Source organism: Lupinus angustifolius, chromosome LG01, assembly GCF_001865875.1.
Source record: "Lupinus angustifolius cultivar Tanjil chromosome LG01, LupAngTanjil_v1.0, whole genome shotgun sequence".
Classification (NCBI taxonomy): domain Eukaryota; kingdom Viridiplantae; phylum Streptophyta; class Magnoliopsida; order Fabales; family Fabaceae; genus Lupinus; species Lupinus angustifolius.
The window spans coordinates 27,424,346-27,441,321 of NC_032009.1; the positions used below are offsets into that span (position 1 = coordinate 27,424,346).

Here is a 16,976-nt window from a genome sequence, read left to right on the forward strand (position 1 = left end):
TGATAATAAGTTGATAACTCAACGATTTCAAAATATGAAATCACGTAGAGATTAATTATGACATATATAACTTATTTGATTATATATATTTAAAATTTGTAATTTTGATATTAATATTTTCATGGTTTTATATATAATAATATTTCTTATTTTAATTTTTAACATATATTACACCCTGACTCCGAGTACTCCATCTGTGACTGCTTGGTTCCTGGAAGAAGCTAGAGCTAATAGGAACAATGATGGGCAAGGCATATCCTTTTCTCTCAATCAACGTGAGGTAGGAATCAACTTAACTTTTTTCTGCTGTGCCTTTTATCTCTTCCCCCTCTCCCTTTACTAGATCCTAGCAAAGTGTAAAGTCACATGTAAACCAGGTCAGTACATAGGATTCAGCAGCATTACCGCTAGATAATGATTCCTAGAATTACCTTTAGGAACATTCTAATTTTAGGTGAATTAACAAAAAATATGGTTAATCAGATTGTACATTTTGTTAATCAGCCCAAATTATGATTCCCCCTTTGCATTATTTCATTGCTCCAAGCATATTAGATCCATGCATATTTCATGCAAGAGGACCAAAAGGGTAAAGCATATCATGTAGTAGTGACCACGTTCACCATATAAAGAGTTAATGAATTTATCATCCAGGAAGCAGTTATTGGAAATTACATTTACATGAAAGTTACAAAAGTTGCGTACATGTGAGGAGATACACCTGAGTTGTCTAATCTACATCACCAGAAAAGATTGCTCATTACTCTAAAAAGGGTATTCAGATCAATCATGCCCAACTGCATTGACCATGAACAGTAACTTGAGATAGATGAAATCATGAAGGGGGTTCTGCCAAACAAGTTGATTCTCATTCTCAACCAAAAAAGCTCATTCCATTGGTCTAAACTATTAGAAATTTGAAGCCTAATTTTGATAATCCAAATAGGAGAAGTAAATATAGCATACTCTAGTAAGGGTTACCATTATCATGTATAGTGACTAAATGATCTTTCTCTTATATAGGAACTTGGAAGATGTATTAACTTAAAAATAACCTGGTCTAATTCTACCTGACATTACCTCCTTCAAAGGTCGATTACACGACAAAGAAATACTCAAGCAATAATCTTAAATTTCACTCAGGAATTAGAAAACAAGGTGTTGTAATTTTCACAAGGAACACTATCTTACCAGAAAAGAATTTAAGCAGCCTATGATTTAACTGTGATCACTTATTTCAGCAAAATAATGATGTTGATTATTATATATGAGTATATGACCAATACTGACTGGTTAGACATAGGGTTTTAAATTGTGGTCAATGATTGCAATTGTGTCCAAAATTTTGTTATTTTGGTTGTATCTACAACCGATAATTGCAAATGCATTTTCCTGTAATTGTGGAACTTAATGTAACAACAAATCATGAATCATAATTTTAACCACAACTTAAAACCTCGAGCTTAGACCACTAAAATGAGTGGCGGGGGCACACATGAATCCAATCATTTGTCATCATTATCATGTATGTGTGTGTTATCTTATAGTTGGTATTTTTGCACCCTTAGTTATATAAAATTGTGTCTATATCATCTGTCATATTCTGATACATTTTGGATCACTCAATGCAACTTGTACCCCTGATCTCGGGTTCTGAACCATCACTGACTAAAGCAGTGCATCAATGTTTTAATTATGAGCATGTGTTGATACACCTATGTATGCATAAAGCTTCCTGGTTTCCTGGCCAGCCACAGTGGAAGCTGATGCTTAATATTTTGAAAACAAGGAAAGAAAACCAACACAATGTATGTGCCTAGCATACTGCAAATAAGCTGAATACAGAATCTAAGTGCTAGGCTACAATTTCAACTATCTAACCTATGAATATAATACTAGTTTAGTACTTTAATTTCAGAAGATCAGAAAACTCACTTAATCCACTTGATTCATGTGCATATATCTGTGATGAGTTTTGACTTCCTTCACTTTCTATTACCCGAATAAACTTCAACAAAAGTAATGTCATACAGAAGAGTGGCATTGCCGGGTATATTGCAGTCACCTATTGAATTTGTAACAAACATGTCAAAATCTTACAAGCATATTTCAATATCTGATGTAGCTTTATAAAACTGAAATAATCAACAAGAAAAAGCATGTTCACTGTGGAAAAAAAGAATTTTCTGAAACTAGTCCCCAATTTTATTATATCAAATCCATGGCCTTAAATTTTCTTTCAAAAAAATGTAAAGACTGTATGAATAGGAGAGGTGATATTTGTCCTTGGACGGTATGAATAGTATTTTCTTATATTCATGTGGCGATATCTGATTGACCCGAAACAAGGAATAAGATACTGTTTGCGACAGGCAATCTATGTTGGTGCATGTGACCAAATCCTCAAGTAATTAACCAATCAGATTATCTATCATTTTGTTTCAGGACATAGATTTCCAAACAGATGTATGTTATCCTTATATTATATTTTTCGAGGTTTATATTGTCATTACATATAAACCTCAAGGAAAATATTTCTAATACAAAAAAGGATCTCAGTGCAATGAAGTCTAAGAACTCAATCATCCCAAGAGTTTATTGAAATTTTCCCTACTCTGTATGAATTACAGGTTTGGTAAAATTGGAATTTTCAATCTTTGTGAATAAAATAGACACTGAAGCAATTAACACTCAAAGGTGAGGAAACATAACCTGAGAAACAGCCAGCAGGTTGAGGACCATATGCTAACATTGGGGGAATCTTCAGTTTGCGTTTCCCTCCTGGTTATAATCGGTCCAAAATTTAAAGAGACTAACAAGTGACATGTATCATTATCTAATAAAATTCATGTATTTAACTTCACATAGTGGAATAAAGGTTTGATTCTTTGTAGCAGACGACAAATATCATTATCTAAGAAACTTCAATATTTCAATTAAATCTAATTTAATTTAATACCTATCCTCATTGGAGGTACTCCTTCACCCCCTAAAATCCCCTGATCCAGTCCTGCAATTAGCTGCAAGTTTATATACTTCTTATAAGTGTCAGCTCAGCAATTGAATCACATAAATTTATGTAAAACCAAAGTATTTTAATTTAATAGTCATAATGGAGAGATAAATTAAAAAAATGTTACACCTTGCCAGCACCAATGCGCATAGTGAGAGGTCTAGCACGTTTATAGCTACTATCAAACACTATCCCATCCGCAAATCGAGCAGTATAGTGAACCTGTCGTGTATAGTAATATCATTTTATTTTTAATATGTTAGGATTTAATACAGAATTAATCCTTACTCAAAAAACAATACAATAAATAAATGAACACAGAGAATTAACAGGTTCGGATTTAATTCTACATCCACGAACAACAGATCAAAATTCCACTATCAACAAATTTGAAACATATTACAATATTTCACACTATTCTCCCAATGATTGATTTCTAATAACTCTAGAAACTCAATCTTTACAAGTGTTTTGTAATTGTTTCTTTCACTGGAAAAAATTGCAGAGAAAAATACATCATAAATTTTTTGATAAGAAACTACTACTTACCTTGCCTAAACCATGCCCCTACAATCATAGGATTGAGGATGACCTAGTCTCTAACTATAAATAACTTCTCTCCACAACTTCAGGTTTGGTCCTTGATAAAAAGTTAGTTTCTTATTCATCCCAAAACTTTCACAATCTCCATCTTGAATAAGAACTCAATTCAGCAAAGTGAAATATCCACCATTGATCATTGTCAACCACTGCTTGTTACCGCAACCCTTCAAACTTGAACCTTTATTCTGCTAAACAAAACACTTTTACATGATTCCAAGACCCAGAAGTTCTAAACAGTAGTAGAACTTCTCAGATGACAACACCTTTGTAAGCATGTCTGCAGCATTCTCAATTGTAGAAATCTTCTTCATGTTGATTTCTCCTTTCTCAACTACATCTCTAACAAAATGTAGTCTCACATCAATGTTTTTAGACCTTTCATGAAACACTTGATGTTTAACAAAATGTAGAGCACTCTGACTGTCACACAAAATAGGCACATATTTAAGGTTAACTTCAAAATCTCCAAGTATACCCTTCAACCATATGCCTTCTTTCACAGCCTCAGTTATTGCCATATATTCAGATTCAGTTGTTGATAACGATACTACAGATTGCAAGCATGATTTTCATCTTATTACTGAACCAAACAGAGTAAATGCTTAATCTGTCTGAGATTTCATGTTGTCTAAATTTATAGCATAATCAGAATCTACATATCCCATCAACACTTCTGTTGAGCTATAGTCATTTCCTCCATACACTATTCCAGTGTCAGAACTTCCATTCATGTACCTCGTTATCCACTTAAGAGCTTCCCAATGAGGTTTCCCTGGATCAGACATATACCTACTCACAACACTTATAGCATGTGCAATATCTATTAGCCAATGTTCATATAGGCCACACATCAGATCAGCATGAGCAGACTCAAGGCCATGCACCAGATGCATCAGGCAGTGCACATGGCGCATCAGACAGTGTACCAGGCGCACCAGATGCACAAGGCGCACCAAGCAGTGCACCAGGCGCACAAGGCACATCAGGCAGTGCCCCAAGCGCACCAAATGCACAAGGCGCACCAAGCGTATCAAGTCAAGACAGTGCCCCAGGCGCACAAGGCACATCAAGTCACGGCGCACCAAGCTACACACAAGGCGCACAAGGCGCGACGTGCACACCAAGTCATGTACCAGGCGCTCCAACCACTCTTGGCCACACATCAGCAAATCCTGGCCCTGCATCAGATCATGCCAAGCCACATACATCAGCTTGCTGGATCAATCTGGCCCAAGCAATATGGGCTAGGAGAAATTGGTTAACTTATTGACCAAGTAACAAAGTTCTATTTTAGCATGTGCTTAATTAAATATAATTAGTTTGTTAGTTAAGTAAGAGTTTGTTAGTTAAGTGAGAGTTTGTTATTGAATTCTATAAATAGAATTCTATTCTCTTCTTGTATATCAATCAATTCAATATAATCAATAAAAGTCTTGAGGTATTCTTTATCTTGTGTGTGTTAGAATTATTTGAAAGAGTTCTTCAATCTCTTTGTGCAAAAGACATTCAAATTCTATTATGGTATCAGAGCTCTTCTAAGAAGAGCTCTGCTAAATTCAATGTCTTCAACCAATCCATCAATGGCATCAACAAATTCAACAGCCGAGTCACTACAAGATAGCATCTCACCTTATATTGTTCATCCATCCGAAAATCCAGGAATTGCTCTAGTATCACCAGTGTTAAATGGCAAAAACTATCACCAGTGGGCAAGAGCCATGAAGGTGAGCCTTAGCACCAAACAAAAGCTTCCATTTATAGATGGATCCCTACTCATGCCACATAAAACAGATCCTATGTATCCAGCATGGTAAAGAGCCAACAATATCGTCATTTCTTGGATCAATAGATCAGTATCTCCTTCTATATCATAGAGTATCTTCTGGATCGATAAGGCATATGAGGTTTGGGAAGAATTAGAGGAAAGATTTTCCCAAGGAAATCTTTTCAGAATTGCAGAGCTACAAGAATCCATTGCAAATTTTAGACAGGGTGAGTTGAACATATCAGATTACTTCACCCAATTAAAGATATTATGGGATGAATTGGACAATTTTAGGCCTCCACCTAAGTGTACCTGCATTGCTCTGCCTGGAATCAAGAAGTGTAGAATTGAGGATAAGGTCATCAGATTTCTTAAAGGCCTCAATGATGCATATGGATCAGTCAGATCACAGATTATGCTGCTCGAGCCTTTGCCAAACATGAGTAAAGTCCTTTCTCTGGTAACTCAACAGGAGGGACAGATATGTGGCCAAGAACCTGACCCCAAAGTAATGACAGTAGGAGGACCTTGGAGAAGAGGAGGTTTTTCAAACAGAGGTACAAACCCAAACAGAGGATTTGGAAGAGGCTCGAATAGTAATTCATTTGGAAAAGGGTCATGGAATAAAGGATCAAATAGTGGGAAATTCTGCACTCATTGCAAAAAGAATGGGCACACAAGTGAAGTATGTTATAAGCTACACGGTTTTCCACCCAACTTCCAATTCACAAGAGGAGAACAAATCAACTCCATAAAAACTGATGAGGATGATGCTAACAATCCTTGCAAGAATGAACAGCAGAGGAATCATGAAAGAATAGAACAAGAAGACACCATACATGGATTGAGCCATCAACAATATCAGGGATTTATCAACATGCTTCAACAAGGAAATTCCATGAGGTATGCACCAACTCATAAAGAAAATGGGACATCTGGAGACACTAACAACATGATATCTGCTGCCTCTACATCCTATGACAATATGGAGCCACCAGGTATTTCTGTAAACTCAAAGATGACATGGATATTGGACAGTGGAGCAACTGACCATATATGATCCACACTGTCTTTATTTTCAATACATCACAACATTAGACCCATCAGGGTCAAATTGCCCAATGGCAGCCATGTTATGGCAACAATCTCTGGCACTCTTCCCATCTTACAAAACTTGATCCTGCATAATGTGTTGTATTTACCTAATTTTTCTTTCAACTTATTGTCAATTCCTAAACTGGCTATGCATACACCATATATTGTGTCCTTTGATAACTCTTTTTGTAAAATTCAGGACAAGAATTCTTTGAGGATGATTGGTACAGCTAGGATTTTCAAAGGATTATATGTCTTAAAGGCTGCCAAATTCTATCACAAAGTTAACTTTTCTTGTAGAATTAATAGCATTGCTTGTAATTCTGAGATTTGGCACTATAGACTTGATCATGCTTCCTATAACTGTATGAATACTCTTAAATATGATTTTCCCTTCATTACCTTTGATAAAGAACATGTATGTGATGTTTGCCATCAAGCCAAACAAAAGAGGCTTTCCTTTCCTACTAGTCAGACTCACTCTTTGCATACCTTTGACATTATACATGTAGATATTTGGGGCCCTTTTTCCATATTATCCATACATGGACATAGGTATTTCTTAACCATTATTGATGATTGTACTAGATTTACCTGGATATTTCTCATGAAAACTAAGGCTGAAACATCTCACACATTGCAAACATTCATAACACTAATGGAAAACCAGTTTAACACTAAGATAAAGATTTTTAGGAGTGACAATGGTGCTGAGTTTTCCATGAAAACCTTCTATGATTCTAAGGGAATCATACATCAGACTAGTTGCATCTACACCCCACAACAAAATGGGGTAGTTGAGAGAAAGCATCAACATATATTGAATGTAGCTAGAGCTCTCCTCATACAAAGTCAAATACCCAAAATTTATTGGTCTTATGTTATTAATCATGTTGTGCATATTATAAATTTCTTGCCTACTTCTGTTTTGCAAAATAAATCTCCATTTTACTTGTTATATAAGAAACAACCTGACTTACAAGACTTGAAAGTCTTTGGTTCTTTATGTTATGCTAGTAATCTTTCTCTTAACATAAACAAATTTGATCCAAGAGCTTCCAAATGCATCTTTTTGGGTTACAAGAATGGTGTCAAAGGCTTTGTTGTTCTGAATCTCACTACCAGAGCCTTACAACTTACTCGAAATGTGATATTCCATGAATCCATCTTCCCATACAAAACTAGTATTCCTACTATGCATCCTGAACCCATCCCTACTGCCATCAGCCATGAGAACTACTCTGCCTATGATGATATTCTTCCTTCAGGATTAATCAACAATAGACCAACTGCCATTCCTATTGAACCAACCAGCCCCAATCCTCAAAACCCTGATGGCCAAACCTTTGCCACAACTTCCCCTGCTACTCCCCATCAACTACAAACCAAAAAAAGCCAGAGAATATCTAAGCCTCCCACCTATCTACAAGATTATCACTGTGCTCTTATGCATAACACTGAACCTCCTAACCACTCTAGATACCCTTTGTCCTCCTATCTCTCCTATCACACCTTAAGAGATAAACATAAGTCTAGTATCTTATCTATTAGTACTCAAGTTGAACCTAAAACCTATGCTAAGGCCATCCTAGATCCTAACTGGCAGGAAGCCATCCATAAGGAACTTCAAACTTTACAAGATAATGACACTTGGCTCCTTACTGATTTACCTGATGACAAAACTACCATAGGGTGTAAATGGGTTTTTAAAATCAAACATAAGGCTGATGGGAGCATTGAGAGATATAAGGCTAGGCTAGTTACAAAAGGGTACACTCAAACTGAGGGGATTGACTATATAGATACCTTTTCCCCTGTAGCCAAAATCACCACTGTTAGATTACTAATTGCCCTAGCCTCAATTCATAAATGGCATCTCAAACAATTAGATGTTAATTAATGCTTTCTTACATGGAGATCTTATGGAAGAAGTCTACATGGTTTTACCTCCTGGCTTACAATCTCCTCTGCCTAATCAGGTTTGCAAACTACAAAAATCATTGTATGGTCTCAAACAGGCAAGTAGGCAATGATTTGCCAAACTTTCAAATTTTCTTATGCAAAATGGTTATAGAAAATGCAAAGGAGATCATTCTCTGTTTGTTAAATGGCAATCCAATTCTATTGTTGCCATTGTGCTTGTGTATGTTGATGATATCATTTTATTTGGCAATCACATTACTGAAATCAACATTCTCAAATCCCTTCTTGATCAAACTTTCAAAATCAAGGATTTAGGAGATTTAAAGTTCTTTCTTGGTTTTGAAATTGCTAAGAATCATACAGGTATCTCAATGAATCAAAGAAAATATGCCTTAGAGATCTTATGTGACACTGGCTTAATTGGTTGTAAACCTGCTTCTACTCCTATGTTACAAGGGTCTCACTTTTATCAAGATAATGGTGCTATCTGTTCTGACCCTTCAGCCTATAGAAGGCTTGTTGGCAGATTGATTTATCTAACCAACACTAGGCCAGATATTTGTTTTTCTGTGCAGCAACTAGCCCAGTTCATGGCCACACCAACTCTCTTACACCATAAAGCAGCTATCAGCAAGGTAGTTAAAATCGAGATTTTACTTAGGATCGGGAGGACAACTAAAGATCGTAAATGTAGAATCTAACACGGCTCGTAAGATTTTACAAATAAATATATATATATATATATATATATATATATGAATAGTAATTCATAAGTTATAATATTTAAAGATATTCATAATAATAGATATGGTATATACACAAATTCAAGTTATAAGGTAATACATATAATAACTTATAATAGAAACATAAACAACCAACTACACCTGTTCCAAGTAAAAAAAATTAGGGTTTTATAGCCACTCACACTATTCATGTTTTAATCAAGTTTATGGGTTATAAAAGATATTGGGCTTCAGAGTGGGTTAACAACAGCCCATCATAATGCATTTTTATAAATAAAAAAGTAGGGTTTTCAACAAACCCATGTCATAATAATTAACAACAAAATAACCCAACTTTCATAGTCACTCACACTCTTCACGTTTTAAATAAATTTATGGGTTAAAAAAGACATTGGACTTAAGAGGATGGGCTAACAGCCCATCAATGCTTTTTAATAAGTAAAAATATTAGGGTTTTCAACAAACCGGGTCGCAAATGACCCGGTTAGCTTCTTCTCTACTCCCCACGACGGCAGAATAGAAGAGGCAGAGAGAGAAAGCAACCATTGTTGCAGATTGCACGATGAGAGAGAGAGAAAGTGAAGCACCATTGTTGCAGATTGCACGATGAGAGAGAGAAAAAGTGAAGCAGAGATGGAGAGAAAGAGGTTTAGGGGTCGGTGGGCTCGTAGATTCCACCGGTTTTACGCACCCACACGACGATTCCACCCGATCCCACGGAGGCGTGTCCAAGACTAAGATCGAGCATGGAGTGAGGGTCAAGGATCGTAAGAACGTGCGATCTCACGAGTGGGCTCGCGATTTTGACTACCATGGCTATCAGAGTCCTCAGGTATATAAAAGGATCACCATCCTTAGGTATTTTCTTTCCTTCTACTTCTACCATTCAATTAAAAGCCTATAGTGGTAGTGATTGGGCTTCCTATCCTGATACAAGGAGGTCCATCTCTAGTTATTGCATTTATCTTGGTCAATCACTGATTTCTTGGAAATCTAAGAAACAGAAAACTGTTTCAAGAAGCTCTTGTGAGGCTGAATATAGAGCTATGGCAATCACAACTTGTGAAATCACTTGGCTTAATTACTTATTAGAGGATCTACAATTTTCTTTTTCTAAAGTAGCTTTATTATATTGTGATAATCAATCTGCATTACATATTGCTTCTAATCCTGTTTTTCATGAGAGAACAAAACATATCGAATTGGACTGTCATACTGTTAGGGAACAATATGCTAATGGTCACATTAAGCTTCTTCCTGTTCCTAGCAATCTTCAATTGGCAGATGCATTAACTAAAGCCCTTGGAGCTAAAGCTTACTCTACTATTCATTCCAAGTTGGGTCTCCTAAACATATATGTCCTAAACATATGTGCCCCAACTTGTGGGGGGGTATTAGCCAATGTTCATATAGGCCACACATCAGATCAGCATGAGCAGACTCAAGGCCATGCACCAGATGCATCAGGCAGTGTACATGGCGCATCAGACAGTGCACCAGGCGCACCAGATGCACAAGGCGCACCAAGCGCACAAGGCACATCAGGCAGTGCCCCAGGCGCACCAAATGCACAAGGCGCACCAGGCGCATCAAGTCAAGACAGTGCCCCAAGCGCACAAGGCACATCAAGTCACGGCGCACCAAGCTACACACAAGGCGCACAAGGCCAAGGCGCACCACAAGGCACACAAGGCCAAGGCGCACCACAAGGCGCACAAGGCGCGACGTGCACACCAAGTCATGTACCAGGCGCTCCAACCACTCTTGGCCACACATCAGCAAATCCTGGCCCTGCATCAAATCATGCCTAGCCACATACATCAGCTTGCTGGATCAATTGGCCCAAGCAATATGGGCTAGGAGAAATTGGTTAACTTATTGACCAAGTAACAAAGTTCTATTTTAGCATGTGCTTAATTAAATATAATTAGTTTGTTAGTTAAGTAAGAGTTTGTTAGTTAAGTGAGAGTTTGTTATTGAATTCTATAAATAGAATTCTATTCTCTTCTTGTAAAGTATTCAATTCAAAATAATCAATAAAAGTCTTGAGGTATTCTTTATCTTGTGTGTGTTAGAATTCTTTGAAAGAGTTCTTCAATCTCTTTGTGCAAAAGACATTCAAATTCTATTAATATCAGGCCTAGTGCATACCATAATGTACATTATGCTTCCAATTGCATTTGCATAAGATACATGTCTCATATAATCAACCTCTCTCTGATTGTTTGGCCTTTGCTTCTCAAAAAGCTTGAAATGACCACCTGGAGGTGTGAGAACAGGAGTTGACTCATGAATATTAAATCTGGTTAATACTTTCCTCATATAACTTTCTTGATTTAACCAAAGATGACCATGAATCCTGTCTCTTACTATATTCATCCCTAATATCTTCTTAGCTTCTCCCAAGTCCTTCATTTCAAACTTAGAAGCCAAAACATCCTTAATGTCTTTAATAACTTGTTTACTACTACTTGCAATTAGCATATCATCAACATATAGCAGTAAATAAGCAAATACTTTATCATCATGCACCTTGAAATAGACACAACTATCATAGAGAGATTTTTTAAAACCAATTTCCATCATATACTCATTGAACTTTTTGTACCACTGCCTAGGACTCTGTTTCAGACCATAAGACTTCTTTCTTGGAGCAATTGTAGTTTTAGGAGTACTAGTATTTTCAGGTGTTTCATTTATTCCCTGTTGATCCTGAATTTCATATTCAGATGATGTCTCAATCATCTTCTCAAGCTCCACCTCAAACTGCATGTCCATATCAGTAGTTTCACTATTAGTGTATTTGATGTCTTGAGCTTCTTCAACATATGGCATCCTTTCTTCATTGAACACCACATTTCTGCTGATAATGATTTTTCCCTTTCCAGGTTCTATACGCCATAACCTGAATCCCTTCACTCCTGGAGGATACCCTAAGAAAATACACTTCATAGCTCTTGGTTCTAATTTATCCTGCCTAACATGAGCATAGGCCATGCGACCAAACACTTTCAAATCAAAGTAGTCACCAGGTCTTCCGTACCATTTCTCATCAGGTGTTTTTAAATCAATTGCTATAGATGGACTCTTGTTTATTAGATGACAAGCAATCACCACAGCTTCTGCCCAGAAACCTTTAGGTACACCTGAAGTAATCAACATGCATCTGATCTTTTCTAAAATGGTTTTATTCATCCTTTTTGCTAGACCATTCTGTTGAGGTATGCCTGGTACAATCCTGTGCCTGATAATCCCATTATCTCTACAAAAATTCTGAAATTCAGCAGACAAGTATTCCAAACCATTGTCGGTTCTCAGCACCTTAATACACTTTCCTGTCTCATTTTGCAATTCAGTGAACCACTCTCTGAACTTCTCTATAGCATCTTATTTTTGTTTGAGTATATACACCCACACCTTCTTGGTATAATCATCAATAAAGGTGATGAAATACTTGCCTCCTCCATGAGAAGATTCCTTTGCAGGACCTCATATGTCAGAGTGTATATACTCAAAAACAGACCTAGTAAAATGTTTTCCAGTTTAAAAACTATTCTTCTTAGCTTTTCCTAGCACACATGGTTCACAAACAGATAGTTTATCAAGATCACAAGTACCTAGTAGATTTTGCTTCTTTAACTCTACTAAGCTTTTTTCACTTATGTGATCTAATCTCTTGTGCCATAGAGATGCAGTGACAGGGCTAGTAACATTTAGATCACCACAAACAATATCACTGATCAGATAGTACAAGTTGTTCTTCTTAAAACCTTTCATAACAATGGCATTATCTTTCATCACATGCATTATGTCATTCTCAGACTTGAACATATATCCTTTGTTCTCCAAAGTACCAAATGATATAAGATTTCTTTTCAAGTCAGGTATATATCTCACATCAGTTAACCATAAACAGTGCATGATGCATCATTTCCAAGCATAACTGCTCCTCCAGTTGCCATAGATATCTCAGAGAACCATTTCTTTTGAGGGCACATGTGGAATGTACAACCAGAGTCCAAGATCCACTGATTTGAGATGCCATTATCAGTGATTGACAAAACTTCAACACTACTAGAGTCATTAGCAATGTTTCCTGCAAAATCAGTCCTTTTTCCAGACTTATCACCAGTTTTCTTCTCTTGTTTCTTCTTCCATATGAAGCAGTCTTTCTTGAGGTGTCCAACTTTGTGACAATGATGACACTTTCTAGTTTCAACACCATCATTTGCTTGATTTTGCTGTGTATTTGGTTTGAATTGTTCCTTCTTATTCTTCATCTTATCAAACTTCTTCTTAAACTTGATGTGAAGACCTTCTCCAAGTAATTCATGTACCATCCCAGCTTGTTTACGCATTTCCTTTGTCCTGATAGCACTCTGAACCTCCTCATAGGTTAGAGTCTGATCCTTGTCAAACACCATGGCTTCTTTCATATTATCAAACTGCTTAGGTAGAGAATTAAGCAATATGATTGCCTTGTCTTCATCTCCAAGTGGTTTCTCTTCAAGACTTTCTAGATCATCAACAATTTTGTTGAACTCTTCGAGTTGATCTATCACTCCTTTCTCCTCCTGCATTCTGTATGAATATAGTCGTTGCTTCATGAACAATCTGTTGGCTAATGACTTAGTCATATACATGCTATCAAGCTTCAACCAAATGCTTGTTGCTGTAGTTTCCTTTGCCACTTCACGCAATGACTAATCACCTAAACATAGAACTAAGGTGTTATGAGCCTTCTCAATAATCTCATTCTTTTGTACATTAGTAACATTTGTTGGAAATTTCTCTATTCCAAGTAATGCCATTACCAGACCTTGTTGAACTAAGATCGCGTACATTTTTATCTTCTAGAGCCCGAAATCATTTGATCCAGTAAACTTCTCTATATCAAACCTTGTTGCCATTGACTCAGATGCAAACCAAGCTTCAAAACACAGTTGTGTTCCCCACAGACGGCGCCAATTGTTAGGATTTAATATAGAATTAATCCTTACTCAAAAAACAATGCAACAAATAAATGAACACAGAGAACTAACGTGGTTCGTATTTAAGCCTACATCCACAAACAACATATCAAAATTCCACTATCAACAAACTTGAAACACATTACAATATTCCACACTATTCTCTCACTGATTGATTTCTAATAACTCTAGAAACTCAATCTTTACAAGTGTTTTGTAATTGTTTCTTGCACTGAAAAATTGCAGAGAAAAATACATCGTAAAATTTTGATAAGAAACTACTACTTATCTTGCCTAAACCATGCCCCTACAATCATGGGATTGAGGATGACCAAGTTTCTAACCATAAATAACTTCTCTCCACAACTTCAGGTTTAGTCCTTGATAAGAAGTTAGTTTCTTATTCACCCCAAAACTTTCACGATAACAATAGGTAACTAACCGGTCAATAGCATTCTCATTTAATAATATCAATTTCATTATTAATTGAGCCTACAAGTTACTTTATAATTTGTTACATGTCTTCACAAATTAAAAATAACATTTATTATTTCTCCACAATCACAAATATAATTATTATTTTTATTTGAATTCCAAAACTTACTCACATTTTTATATGACTGTAGTATATGTAGAGTCAAGTGTAAATATTTATACTCTATTCATTTTTTGAAGAGTCAATGATAATTAAATATGAATGATGGATAATACGTTCAGAATGTATAAAACTCATACATTATCAGTGTATACATTTTTTATATTTTATAATAACAAATTGTTTATATTTATATGCTCCTCATTTAGTCGTTTACAATCCATATTTTCTAATAAGAATAAACAAAAACAACATTCTTATACAAGGAGTATTCTTAAAAAATAAAAAATCCTAAATCAACGAAGAATATTTTTATTACATTATATATGCAATAATTATGGATGGTGGGAGATGATTAAGCTTTAATCAAACATTCAGACCCAATACACAAGGTTATCACATGTAAGGGTGGAAACAGGCCAGACCAGACTTTGCCTTAAACAGGCCCAGCCTATATAGCACATAAGAGCTTGGGTCTGGCCTATTAGTCTGTTTAAAAAAAAATTTCAAAGCCTAGGCCTGGCCTGTTTAAAAGCGTGGCCTGGCCTGTTAGCCTGTTTAAAGGCTATTATACTATATGCTTATGAAATAGGCTATCATGTCTACATTTTAATGGGCTTATAGGCTTATTTTTAGTTAGGCCCATCTAATTCTAATAATTAAATCATATTTTTATATACATTTTTATATTAATATTACATATATATAATAATATTGTTTATATTAAAATAGTATAAATTTCGACATTCTTATGTAATATAACTAAATAGGCCGGCCTGTTAGGCTTTATAGGTCTTTTAGGTGGCCTAAAGTCTGGCCTGTTAAGCTAAATAGGCTTTTTAGAAAGTCTGAGTCTGGCCTGTTCGTGAAAAAAGTGTGGTCTAGCCTAGCCTGTTATAGGCCAGGTAATAAACCCCTGATAGACGGCCTAACCTGTTTCCACCCTTAATCACATGTCATACTCTCCCTAATTATTTTCAAGATTTAAACCCATATTTCATCCAAATAACGTCTAAATCATAAGATAAACATACATGATTGACTAACTATCTAACTATAAAATGTTTGTACAATAAGGGTTAAAAATGTGTGATTCACATTGATAAGCTCACCGAGCGGGGCTTCATCACCAAAGCCCTCAACAATGCCACAGTAACCAAGCCCAGACTTGGCATAGTTCAATTCGCACGGAGGCTCTGCAACGGTAGCATAATATTCGATTCTAGTGGCATCAGCATCTAACGGCGTTAAACTCATCACACAAGCTGCTATAACACCAATACCAATACCAACTAACGGATTCTTATTATTGTTATTGCTGTTAAGAGCTGAACTAGAAAGATTACGCGTCTTGCAATTGTTGGCGTTGGGTTTCCAAACACATGAAGTGGGAGAAGAGTGATGGAAACCGAATTTGACTTTTCTATTTGAGGTGGAAACGGTTATACTAGAGGAGAGTGAGAGTGCCATTTTCTTTACAAGAAGTTCGAGCTATCTGTTGAATATGAAGCATGAAGCTCCAAGCTTTTCTGTGGCTCCGTGAGGATATGGAATTGGGCCCCACTACACCTATTGGTAAGAATTTAGTTTGTGCATCTCCCATTTTTCCTCTTATAAAAAATTAAATTAATAAACAGCCGTCTCTTTATTTAAAATTATAAAAAGTTTATTATTTACGGATTAATAACTTCTTAGAGTATATTAAACAATGAATATGATTGAGTAAGGATGGCAAAAAAAAACCCGACCTGTGAGTACCTGTGGAATACCCACAATGGGTATCCACAATAATAGCTTATAGGCGGAAGCAGATTTTATGATACCCGCCGCGCAAGTACACGCAAATTTATATATTTAGTTTTTAGTTAAATTTTTATATATATTTATTATTATTTTGAGATTATATATCATATACTTTATTATTATTTCAAATAAATTACACTTATTTCACTATGATCATAAATTTATCATGTAAATATCATATTATTCATGTAACAATTATTTTTACATATTACAAATTATATAAATATATAATTAAAATTAAAATCTCATTAGGTACCAGCAAATACCCACTACGCACACGATACCCAAATATTTCAGGTTTGGGTACGGGAAAACACTACATATGTCCGTCCGTGTCTGTTGTCATCCCTATAAGTGTGGACTGAGGAGTGATACATGTGTGTAGAGTAAAAGCTTCTCTGTTAATGGAGAGAGAAGTTATATGAAAATGTAAACAAAAACCAACATATATGAATATTTATATTTT

At 35.8% G+C, this 16,976-nt stretch overlaps 1 protein-coding gene across 7 annotated transcripts; it reads right to left on the reverse strand.

The window, feature by feature from the left end:
• On the reverse strand, positions 265-16,260 carry LOC109359274 (photosynthetic NDH subunit of lumenal location 4, chloroplastic-like). Of its 7 annotated transcripts, none has more exons than XR_002109056.1 (6): positions 15,806-16,255; positions 3,143-3,235; positions 2,960-3,020; positions 2,713-2,781; positions 1,936-2,065; positions 265-346 (listed from the first exon to the last, which is right to left on the reverse strand). XR_002109056.1 is itself a non-coding variant. In XM_019603909.1 (5 exons), exons 1-5 carry the CDS (start codon positions 16,175-16,177, stop codon positions 784-786), a joined length of 609 nt encoding a protein of 202 aa, XP_019459454.1. In that variant the 5' UTR covers positions 16,178-16,260; the 3' UTR covers positions 605-783. The 7 variants fall into 7 exon arrangements, 2 of the variants coding, with proteins under 2 accessions (XP_019459454.1, XP_019459444.1); XR_002109058.1 differs by lacking the exon at positions 265-346 and adding an exon at positions 605-797 and having other exon boundaries at positions 15,806-16,256; XR_002109057.1 differs by lacking the exon at positions 265-346 and adding an exon at positions 796-906 and having other exon boundaries at positions 15,806-16,256.